At 44.9% G+C, this 12,232-nt stretch overlaps 1 protein-coding gene across 4 annotated transcripts in view; it reads right to left on the bottom strand.

The window, feature by feature from the left end:
- Window positions 1–408: 408 nt before the first annotated feature.
- NF2 (NF2, moesin-ezrin-radixin like (MERLIN) tumor suppressor) overlaps window positions 409–12,232 on the bottom strand; it is a 56,051-nt gene continuing 44,227 nt past the window's right edge. For 2 of the 4 annotated variants that reach the window (XM_087913135.1, XM_087913136.1), the window contains exons 16-17: window positions 9,096–9,157; window positions 409–2,037 (exon numbers count right to left, since the gene is read on the bottom strand). In XM_087913135.1, coding sequence (XP_087769261.1) covers window positions 9,122–9,157 — 36 coding nt within the window. In that variant the 3' untranslated portion in view covers window positions 409–2,037; window positions 9,096–9,121. The remainder of the gene's footprint in view (window positions 2,038–9,095; window positions 9,158–12,232) is intronic. The other 2 variants (XM_087913133.1, XM_087913134.1) reach the window with 1 other exon arrangement.

Here is a 12,232-nt window from a genome sequence, read left to right as displayed (position 1 = left end):
TATTCTATTCTAATCTAATCTAATCTTTCTCATTCTATTCTCTAATATATTCTATTCTATTGTTTCTAGTTCTATTATTTCTCATTCTATTCTTTCTCATTCTATTCTAATTCTAATTCAATTCCTATTCCATTTCTATTCCATTCCATTCTTTCATATTTCTACTCTACTCTACTCTATTCTCCCATTCGCTTTACTTGTCAGAAGGCTGCCAAAGGGGATCGTGTAACCCCAGGACACTGCAACCTGTCATAAATATGAGTCAGTTGCCAAGCGCCTGAGTTTTGATCCCATGACCTTGGCGAAATGAAGGATTGCAAGTCAAGGATGACCTGTACAATCCTTGCTAATGGTATGAAGGAAAAACAAAAACAAAAGACAAGAGAGAGACGACAAACGCCGGGCAGCTTGAAAAACAGCGGAGACTTTAATAAAAAGAGAGAAACCGTCTAGCGGGAGTATTGTACAAACATTACATTTCAAAACTGCCAAAGTTCAAAGGGCTAGAAGCCAAACCGAAAGGGATCGTAGTTAGAATGGCATGTATGCCCCGCATGATGAGATAGATATATACTCTGTGTGTGTGTGTGTGTGTGTGTGTGTGTGTGTGTGTGTGTATAAAACAAATATTATATGTGTGTGTGTGTGTGTGTATCTTTGGTTATTCGGGTTTTCTCCCGCGTAAGATTGGCAGTATCTAGGCAACGTTTGATGAAAATGATGAAGTCTCATTCATCATCTTCAGGCTTGTGTCTTCTGCTCTGTGCTTCTCAGAGTGATGTGAGCTTGCAGCTGCTTCTTCCTTTTAACTGCTAGTGGGGGTGTGACACGTTGCCTAGATACTGCCAATCTTACGCGGGAGAAAAGCCGAATATATATATATCTTAAGTTTTCGTGGGTATTTATATGTATGGTATTCAGCTCTGTTCAGGTATATAATGATGTGTGAAAATACCCGAACATGCATACATACATATGTATATATATATTCAGGCAGTATGAAGCCATTACAGCATTGTGCTCAGTTTACTTTTGAAAAAGCGATATTTGCAACTGTCGAGGTTGAATAGAAAAAAATGTATAAAGACATGCCAGGGCTATCAAAATGTTTAAAATCCCAGAGGGCAGGGATGAGATTCACTTTAGGCCAGGCAGGGTGTCCCGATTTTGAAAATCTGTGGACTTTCAACTCCCAGAATTCCCCAGCCAGCATGGCTGGCTGGGGAATTCTGGGAGTTGAAGTCCGCAATTCTTTAAAAGTTGCCAAGGTTGGATGTCCCAACTCTAGGCCTTTAAACTCCATTCTCCCGTTTAAAACGCTCCCCTTTTATTCCTGCCATCCTAGCTTTACCAACCTCCTGAAATTAAAACAATGGGCCTTAAAATGTGGTGGGTTTTTTTAAAATAAAAAAAAATTGTTTTTGGATACACCAAGCCTGAATCCCCAACCGATCTCCGGCTTGGCTTTCAGGATCCAGGAAATTAAAACAAAACGAAACAAAACAACCCTTCGAAGTCTGCCAGCATCCCGCTGAAACTTACGAAGGTTAGTACGGTTCCGCGAGCAACTTTTGGCGAGCCCTTCCTTCCGCCATTTGCGATATTTGCAGCAGAGCTTGCAAACTCCCAAAAGAGGGATGGTTTTTTTTTTCTCTGTTTCGAAGAGAAAGCCCTATTCGTAGACCCGGGAAAGAGGGCCAAGAGAAGGAATTTTTAAAAAATACGGAACCCCGGCCTCCTGCCGTAGGAGCATAAAATCCAAGTCACAATCCATACAAACAGGGAGAGGAAGAGGGAAAGCTAAGAGGTAAAATCATTGGCTCTACGGAGATCTCAAGATCTACGAAGATTCACACCGAACTCTTCCCGCGAGTCACCGCACTCGTCAGGGAAAGTCGCTCTGGCTCGAAAGAAGTAATGCATCGTGGTTTATGGCTAGATCTCTCCTAGGAAAAAGGCTGCCCCAGGAGCATCGGGGACTCCTCCTTAGAGTTCTTCGAAGAAGGCCACTCGGGACTTGGTGCTCTGTAAGGTGAGCTGAGGAGACAAAAGGAGAACAAAAAACATGGTTAGGGGGCCGAAGGTGGCTCGTCTTTGGTGGCTTTTGCCGAAGGCCGGCTTCCATCGTGGCTCATTCGGGCTCCGAGAACGAGAGAGAGAGAGAGAGAAGGTCCAGGCTGAAAAACTCACTCGTGGCACAAATGATGGTTTAGAGAGAAAGCCAAAAAAAAAAAAACAGGCCATGGACAGGACGTAAGAGGGCTTCCTTGGTGCTATCAAGAATTTGGTTGTTTTCTTGCAGAAGGTCCACGACCCTTTCCATGAAACTAGGGAGCTTCACCAGGGCTCGAAGGGAATGGGGTTTGAGGAAAGGAGGAGGAGGGAAAGAGGAGGAGAAGGAGATGGTGAATTCTAGTCCCACCTTAGGCATAAAAGTTAATGGGGTGACTTTGGGCCAATCACCAGGAGACTGTGAGTTCTAGTCCTACCTTAGGCATGAAAGCCAACTGGGTGACTTTGGGCCAATCACCAGGAGACTGTGAGTTCTAGTCCCACCTTAGGCATAAAAGTTAACTGGGTGACTTTGGGCCAATCACCAGGAGACAGTGAGTTCTAGTCCCACCTTAGACATGAAAGACGGCTGGGTGACTTTGGGCCAGTCACCAAGAGTTTGGGAGTTCTAGTCCCACCTTAGGCATGAAAGACGACTGGGTGACTTTGGGCCAGTCACCAAGAGTTTGGGAGTTCTAGTCCCACCTTAGGCATAAAAGTTAACTGGGTGACTTTGGGCCAATCACCAGGAGACTGTGAGTTCTAGTCCCACCTTAGGCATGAAAGCCGGCTAGGGGGGCTTTGAGCCAGTCCTTCTCTCTCAGCCCAACTCCCCTCACAGGGTTGTTGTGTTGGGGAAAACAGGAGGAGGGGAGGCTTATGTATGTTTCCCGCCTTGAAGTACCCGTGCAGCCAAAGTGAGAAAGGCAGGATAAAAATCAAGTCCATAAACAAATATGTGGTCCTGTCAGGAATGAAGAGCAAGTGGACAGACCCACCGCCAACAGCATACCCCAGACCCAGTGGGACTTATATGTAAAAAAAAACAAAAAAAGGCCTAATTTCCCCCCCTCCGCCCCATACACACCCCTCAAAGCTAAAGGGATAGACGGCTGCGCTCCACCTTCCAGCTCACCCAAGCACATTCCAGCCTCTGCAAAGCTATTCGGGATCCTCCAGCCAGCCAGATAGCAACCCACCGGGTTTCCCGCCCCCCCGCTCCTTTGCTGAGGCTGCCCCCCCCTCACCCCCTCCTCTCCCTGTCTAAAAAGACAATGAATCATCCCCGGATGGACAATTCACTGAAATATTTATGGTTACACCGAAACTCTGGAGGATAAGAATACCAGAGCTCGGAGCTAGAGAACTCATTTTCATTTGGTCAGCTTCGTGTGTGAATGGACAGACACACACACACACAGAGTCCTTGACAGGAATGGTAAAGGAAGAGGGGCTTTCGATCCGCTCTCCGCTGGCCCCCTGAAAAACAGACAGCTGCCAATACTAAGGGGTCTGTTTTCCTGGAGTTGCATAATACAACGGGCCCTAAGCTATCCAACTGCTTTGAGGACATCAGAGGCTACGCTCGCCCGCTAAACAATAAAAACACCAAAAGCCAATCAAACTGCAAATATGGGTTCTTGGGTCTTTCACCGATTAAGGAGCCCTGGGGGGGAAAACCTGACGAAGAAGACCGGTTGCAGGAACTGGGGATATGTCTAGTTTGATGAAAAAAAAGGACTATGACATAATCGCAGCCTTCCGATATCTCAGGGGCTGCCCCAAAGAGGAAGTCAAGCTATTTTCCAAGGCAACTGAGGGCAGGTACAAGAAGCAACGGGTGGAAACCAGTCGAGGAGAGATCCAGTCTAGAACTAAGGAGGAATTTCCTGACGGTGAGAAGAATTCGTAAGTGGGACAACTTGGGTTCCAGAAATTGTGAACGCTCCAACACGGTTCGCTGCTTCTGTTTGCAGTGAGAAAATTCCTACGCTCATCCAAACCCTGCCGCCACCAGAGAAGCCGAATTCTCCTGTCTCTATAAATTATGGATATAATTATAAATAAATTTGCGTGATTTCTCCTGCTTTACATAATTCAGCCTGCTTTTAATTTTATCCCAGCAGTTTGCTAAAAAGCAATAAGGTTCCGCAGCTCGGCTGCCCATAAAACATGTGGCTTTTGCCAAGGTGTGAAGTGAGGAAATTGCCCAAAACACAGAATGCCTGCATCTCCCACCGCTTGGGGAAAAAAAAAATCCATTGTGAACATTTCGGCACACACAACCTGCGCTACACTGTAAATGTGACTTTACATAAGGAGAGAGAGAGACAGAGAGACAGAGAGAGGAGATAAAGTGTGATGAGAGGGAGAGAGGACAGAAAGAGAGAGAGAGAGAGAAAGAGAAGAGAGAAAAACGGAGAGAGGGGCGAGAGGGAGGGAAAAAGAGAGAAGAGAGAAGAAAGGGAGAGAGAGAGAGAGAAGGAAGGCAGAGAGAGGGAGAGAGGGCAGAAAGAGAGAGAGAAAGAGAAGAGAAAAAGATAGAGAGGAAGAGAGGGAGAGAAGAGAGAAGAAAGAGACAGTGATGAGAGACAGAGAAAAGGAAGGCAGAGAGAAGGAGAGAAAGAGAGAGAAGAGAGAGAAACAGAAAGACAGAGAAAGAGAAAGAGAGAGAGAGAGAAAAACAGATAGGAAGAGAGGGAGAGGGAGACGAGAGAAAGAGAGAGAGAGAAGGAAGGTGAAGAGAGAGAGAGAGAGAAAGAGAGAAAGACAGAGAAAGAGGAAGAGAGGGAGAGAAGAGAGAGAGAGAGAGAGAAGATAGTGATGAGAGAGAGAGAGAGAGAGAAGAAAGACAGAGAGAGGGAGAGAGAGAGAGAAAGGCAGATGGTGATAATTAAGCAGCCAGACCTCAAAGGAGATCTGGAGATGAGGAAGATTTCTGCCAGATGTTCTGTATTCTTCCCATGAACTAGGTGATTATTAGATTTTTTTTCCCTTCACTCCCTGAAAACTCCATTGCAGCCAAATCAGTTTTGCAGCTGCTAACTCAATAACTAGAGGCGAGGAACTTCTGCTGCCGTGGCAAACTGTTGTAGAATTGAAATGCGACCGCTAAATGGATTTTTCTCTTCCTTTCCCAATAAGGCTGGTTGGTCCTGGGTTTAAAAACAGGAGGAGGAAAAGCCTGGATTCCTGGTTGGAATCCCTGAAGCTGTTTGGCAGTCAGAAATTCCCAAGGACGGGAAGGCTGAGTCAACCTTGAGCCGGTCAGGATCGAACTCCTGACAGTCGGCAGAATTAGACTGCAATGTTGCATTCTAACTACCTGGAATGTTTCTTTACAAAATGTCAAAACAGCCTCTATCCTACCTCCCACAAGTTGTCCAGCTTCCACAACTGTATCTGGAGACGCCAGCCTGCGTTGTATTTTATTAACCTCTTTCCATGCGCGAAACAGATCCATCTTATCAGCAAAAGGCAGGTGATTAAAAACAAACGCAGGTACATTACATCGCCTGCCTCATCTTATCTAACGGGGCGCAGGATTTTAAACCCCTGCTTGTGTTTCAGTGGGTAACCTTCATCCGATAGACACCCGTGTCGATGAATACATCCATAATTTAAGGCAGGGAGCCCCAACCTCGGGGCCGTGGAACGGCACCGGTCCGTGGCACGCCGGAAATGGGTCCACGGAAACAAGCGAAACCTCATCTGCAGGATGCAGGCAGCATGCAAAACCAAACAGTGGGGAAAAAAACCCTCTCTCTACAGAACCGGTCCCAGATATCCGAAAGGTTGGAGGGCGGGGAGAGGAATGCTGCTTTAAGGGACTGTACTCTCCGGAAAATTGTCTGCACTATCCCTGGAAATAAGGAGGAAGAAACATTTGAAACGTTCAATAAAACAAAGAATAAACAGCTGTTCTCAACTGGGTGAAACCAGGCTTAACAGCAGGAACTGGGAGGGGGATCTTGGAGTCTTAGTGGACAACCAGCTAAACAGGAGCCAGCCCTGTGCAGCAGCAGCCAAAAAAGCCAATGCGATCCTAAGTTGCATTAACAGAGGGATACAGTTGAGATGAAGGGAGGTACTAATACCACTCTGTAAAGCCTTAGTAAGGCCACACCTAGAGTACTGCATCCAGTTTTGGTCACCACACTTATAAAAAAGATGTTGAGACTCTAGAAAAAGTGCAGAGAAGAGAAACCAGGAGGATGAGGGGACTGGAGGCTAAAACATACGATGAACGGTTGCAGGAACTGGGCCTGGCTAGTCTAGTGAAGAGAAGGACCAGGGGAGACAGGATAGCAGTCTTCCAATATTTGAGGGGCTGCCACAGAGAGGAGGAAGGAGATAAGCTATTTTCCAGGGCCAGAGAAGGAATAATGGGTGGAAACTGAACAAGGAGAGATTCAACCTGGAAATAAGGAGAAACTTTCTGACAGTGAGAAGAATCAACTCATGGAACAGAAGTTGCCCTCGGAAGTTGTGGGAGCTTCATCACTGGAAGCTTCCCAAGAAGAGATTGGACTTCCATCTGTCAGAAATGGTGTAGGGTCTCCTGCTTGGGCGGGGGGTTGGGCTAGATGACCTACAAGGTCCCTTCCAACTCTGATTATCTGTTATCTGACAGTATTTTTTTTAAACGACAACAGCAACAACCCAGTCTCATCTCTTTGACCGAAAAGCCAGAACGAGATTACTTGAAGTTCAGCCAGATCAAATTCGTGCAGCCAGCGGGGCAGCCTAGAGAGAAATCGTTTTTAAGGAGAGATACCCGCCATGAACCTGCAGAGATGATAAAAAGGGATTAGCATGTTAACCACATCATTAAACGTGGAGAACTTCGAAGGAGCCTCCCAAGGCAGGGATGAACATTCAAAGGACACAAAGAAAGCTGGTTTGTCTTGTGTCGCAGGGCTGGGCATCAGAGAGGCTGAAGTTGTGGGTTCAAGCGATCTTAAGGGGAGAGAAAGAGAAAGAGAGAGAGGGAGAGGGAAAGGGAGAGAGAGAGAGAGAGAGAGAGTCCAAAATTCAACAGAGGGAAACCTTGGAGGCCGGATAGATAGCACCAGAGCGAATTCTACTTCTCCTTGGCATTTCCCTGGAGGGAAGAAACAGGATATTGGTGAGGTTAGTAAATATATGAGCAGTTTGGTTCTCACTGGTTCAAGGTTGACTCAGCCTTCCCTCCTTCCGAGGTGGGTAAAATGAGGATCCAGATTGTTGGGGGGCGAGAGGCTGACTCTGTAAACCGCTTAGAGAGGGCTGGGAAACACTGGGAAGGGGTATATAAGTCTAAGTGCTATTGCCTTTCTTTCTTTCTTTCTTTCTTTCTTTCTTTCTTTCTTTCTTTCTTTCTTTCTTTCTTTCTTTCTTTCTTTCTTTCCTTCCTTCCTTCCTTCCTTCCTTTCCTTTCCTTTCCTTTCCTTTCCTTTCCTTTCTTTCCTTCCCTCCCTCCCTCACAGTTGTTAAATTGCAGTTTTTGCAGGCTAATTCTGCCCAGTGCCAGAAGTTCAATCCTGACCGGCAAAATAAATAAAGTTCAAAAAAAAATCAAAAATAAATTTCAGGCTCAATTGTGCTAGCTAAGTTGAAGACTACTCGTACCCATAAAAATCCATCTCACAAGCCCTGTTCACCTCCTAATCCCTTGTCTAGAAAACAGCAACATTTTAAAGCTTCGACCAAACGCCAGCAAAATCAGCGTCCGTCAAATCGGCGTAAGATTGAGAGTGAGGTTCAGTGGCCTGCGCTAGAAAAGGTCTCACCTCCGCTGACACGTCCTAAAACCTTAAAAACCGTGACCGTTAACCTCCTTCTGCTCCAAATCACGGTTTGTTTTTTTTCTTCAGTTTTTGCAATTCTCAAGGTTCAATTATCTCCCTGGGTTCATTGTTACTTGAGCTGATAGTTAAAAGAGAACTGAAAATGGGTAAATCAAGTCTGTTTTCTGGATTTGGGTCCCCCCCCCCCAAAAAAAAACAAGATTAGCATGACAAGAGAGTTGTTTCCACCCCCACCCACCCCCCAAAAAATCTCAAAGAACAGAGCGGCTTCAGGCCATCTACAATTTTCCACTATTTAATTGTCGCTCGGAGGTTACCGCAAAAGGTCTGTGCAGATTTCCATAAAGTACTCCAAACTCATTACTGATGCTGATTTTAGTGTCAAAAGAGAGAGAGAGAAAGAAATCTTTATGGCTAATAGTTCTTTGATGGAGAACTTTGGTGTGGCTTCCAGTGAGATGCATATTGATTTTTTTTAAAAAAAAATAGGGTCCTTGGGTCTTAGCAGCTTAATCTGCGCAACACAGAGCAGAAATTAATATCTAGAAGGGAGGGGAATGCAGTTTTGAGGAGGTTGGAATCTAAATTTAAGCTTATGGGTTGCTGGTTTGGTTCTGTAACCCCAACGGGACAGACACAGACTCCAAGAGAGTAACTAGGACTGCAGAAAAAAACCATTACTACCAACCTGCCTTCCACGAAGGACCTGTGTACTTCACGAGCCAAAAAGAGGGCTGTGAAAATATCTCCAGACCCCTCACATCCTGGACATAAACTGTTTCACCTCCTTCCCTCAAAATGATGCCATCGTTCCGCCAGATCTCTTTGAGAACAGGCAAAAAAAGCATGCGGGATGTCCACGGTTTGGGATGACGGGAGCGTCGTGAGCCCCCACAGTGGCCCTTGGAATTGCACCTGGTTGCGCTCGGCACCTGAAAGCTGCCTCCATCTTCGTTCCCCAAGGCCCAGGCACACTTCAGACAAGACGCCGACGGTGCTGCACCAAAACCAGGAAGGTGAAGTTTCCTCCAGCTTGGAGATACCAAAGGAACGGTGAGGTTCTTAGCAGGGTCCCACGGACCAGCTGTCCCCCAGAGTGGCTCAGCCTTTAAACACACACACACAGACACACACACGCACACCCTTGTGTGGCCACGAGACGGAAAGCTGGTGCAGTAGTAGCGATCTGTCACAGGCAATATCATGCAGGCGTTAGTAGGGGAGACACCCATCCCGACACCAAACATAAAGTACCTTGGAATAAGCTACATGGGGAAGTCTCAAATGCAGATTGGTCTTCTGCCTTGGGCTTGAGGCTAAAACCGGCAACGATAAGAAACAGAAAAATCCTCCATGAATTCAAGAGAGCATCAGTGTCCTCACTGAGGTTTTGTGCATTACGCTTTGGGCCGATCACCAGGAGATTGGGAGTTCTAGTCCTGCCTTGAGCATGAAATCTGGGTGGGTGATTTTGAGCCAATCACCAGATGATGGTGAGTTCTAGTCTTGCTATAAGCATGACAGCCAGCTGGGTGACTTTGGGGAAATTACCAGGAGACTGGGAGTTCTAGTCCTGCCTTAAGCACGACAGCCAGCTGGGTGACTTTGGGCCAATGATCAGGAGACTGGGAGTTCTAGTCCTGCCTTAAACATGACAGCCAGCTGGGTGACTTTGGGCCAATGATCAGGAGACTGGGAGTTCTAGTCCTGCCTTAGGCACATAAAGCCAGCTGGGTGACTTTGGGCCAATGACCAGGAGACTGGGAGTTCTAGTCCTGCCTTAAGCACGACAGCCAGCTGGGTGACTTTGAGCCAGTCACCCCGTGACAGTTTTAGTCCTGCCATAAAACCTAAGAATCAGCTAGGCAACTTTGGACCAATCCCTAGAAGACTGGGAGTTCTAGTCTTGCCTTAGGCATGAAAAACAGTCGGGTAACTTTGAACAAGACGCTTTTTCTCAGTCCAACTCACCTTCCAGGGTTGTTATTGTGGGGGAAAATCAGAGGAGGAAGGTACGCTGGATATGTTTGCTGCGTTAAAGAGGTTTTTTTTTTTAAATAATAATAAAAGATGGGTGACAAATAAAAAGAGTAAAAAATAAAATCCAGCCAACCGCTGAGGAAATCCGGGGCTGAAATCCTTGAAGCGCTAGTCAATTGCCCATTGCAGCTGGTTGTGAGAAGGGAGGAACGTGCAACGGAGCCCCAAAAATTCTCACAAATCCCCGTCAGAAGTGGGTTTCATTAGGAAGTATGGCGTCTGTGTGGCTTTTTGGAGTGAAATAAGTGCCATTAAGATCGTCCAACCTTGAGACACCCCCTTTTAAGCCCACCCACCCCCGCTTGACATATATGGGCTTTTGCAGACGATAAAGGTGAGACATAACTTGCGTTGTTTAAGCCTGCTTTCTTCTCTCCGTTTCCCTTCCTCCCTTTTGCTCAAGTGCATCATGTCCTTAAGACCATAAGCCTGAAGGGCAGGGAAAATCTCATTGCTAATATGCTTCCTGAGCTCTTCGGCGCAAACATCACTGTTTAAAAATACTTTTAAACCCCATAAAGAAATTAACTGTACTCCTCTGTGTTCAACAGGAAGATCTCACCCCAACCGAGGTGGCGGCGGGGTGATCTCTGCCTTGGTAACATTATTTTCTTAAAAGAAGAAAATCACCAAATTTTTAATCACCAAATCTGTCTCATCTCTCTTTCTGTGTTTTCTCTCTATTTATTTCTTCTATTTGTCTGTCTCATCTCTCTTTCTCTGCCTTTCTCTTCTATCTATCACTTCTTCCTTTCCTATCTTTCTCTCCTATCTATCTCTTCTATCTCTCTCATCCCTCTCTTTCTTCTATTTGTCTGTCTCATCTTTCTCTGTCTTTCTTTCCTATCTATCGCTTCTATCTTTCTCATCTCTCTCTTTCTCTCCCTTTCTATGTTTCATCTCTCTCTCTCACACACACACACACAAAACCACAAAGCACCCACCAAAGCATACTTATATATGTATACATGCAAATTAAAAGGCAGAAGAAAGACTGGCATCTATATCTTCCTTCATATCTGCATGACAATACAGTCTGCTAATACCCTCTCTTCGGCAAATAAAGCCATCCAGTGAGCGACTTTGCCAGGGTCATCAGGCCATAATTGCAATAAAAATCAAGATGAAAATCCTCTGTTCCTGTTATGAAAAGGCTGGGATGGTGGGCCTGACCTCCATCCCTGGCCTCTGGGGACAATACATTGAAATATCAATAAGCTACATCATGAGCTCCAAGCTCTTTAGAGAGGAAAGTGGTTTTTCTAAAATAAAAAAATAAAAAAATGATTTTTCTTCTTCTTTTTTCTTCTTTTTAATATATAACAATTTTCCGCTGGATTCTTAGGGGGATTCACTTCAAAGAAGGTATATTTATCTGCTAAAAGTGGAGAAATTCCCGGTTGACCAAAATCCTGGGAGATTTTTGAGATACTGAAAGCCAGCCCTGAATTTCTCTATGCCAGCAGATTATTATTATTATTATTATCGTTGTTGTTTTTGTTATTGTTATTATTTGCAAGCATCATTTCATCCTGTTGGAATGGGAGCTCCTAACAGAATAGTGATTCTAAACAGGCAAGTTTAAGAGAGGCAAAAGGCACGGAGCCTGATTACACACGCTTCTGATGACACCAGAGTTTTAAAACATACCGAAACTTTAAAACTGGTTTTTCCTTGCAGCAACCTCAAGATGAAAGCAAAACTACGCAGGGTTACATAAGTGCAACTTCTTCATTTAGGGGCTTGCAGGCCTCTTGGGGTTATTGGTGGCTGGGAAAAACACCCAAGAGGCATTTCCTAAGAACAATTAAGCCTTACGAGGCTGTGGGGGCTCCATTAAAGGAGAGACTGGACAGCCATTTGTCTGAAAGGCTAGGATGGGGGTCTCCTGTCTGAGCGGGGGTTGGACTAGAAGACCTCCAAAGTCCCTTCCAACTCTGTTATTCTGCTCTGCTGTTGGGAATCATTCTGTCTGTCTGTCTGTTTGTCTGTCTGTCATATCTAACTATCTATCACTATCGTATCTATTTATTGTATCTATCATATCTATCTCTATCATATCTCTATCTATCTATCTATCAATCATCTATCTATCTATCTATCTATCTATCTATCTATCTATCTATCTATCACTATCGTATCTATTTATTACCATATCTATTTATCATATCTCCTATCATATCTATTATTTATATATCTATATCTATCACTATCATATCTAACTACATACTATTATATCTATTTATCATATCTATCACTATCATATCTATTTATGATCATATCTATTTATCATATCTCCTATCATATTGTTTATATATCATATCTATCACTATATCTATTTATCCATCATC

This window comes from Pseudonaja textilis, chromosome 15 (assembly GCF_049901715.1).
Source record: "Pseudonaja textilis isolate UNSWEBS1 chromosome 15, rPseTex1.2, whole genome shotgun sequence".
Taxonomy (NCBI): Eukaryota; Metazoa; Chordata; class Lepidosauria; order Squamata; family Elapidae; genus Pseudonaja; species Pseudonaja textilis.
This window is presented reverse-complemented; position numbering and strand designations above follow the sequence as displayed.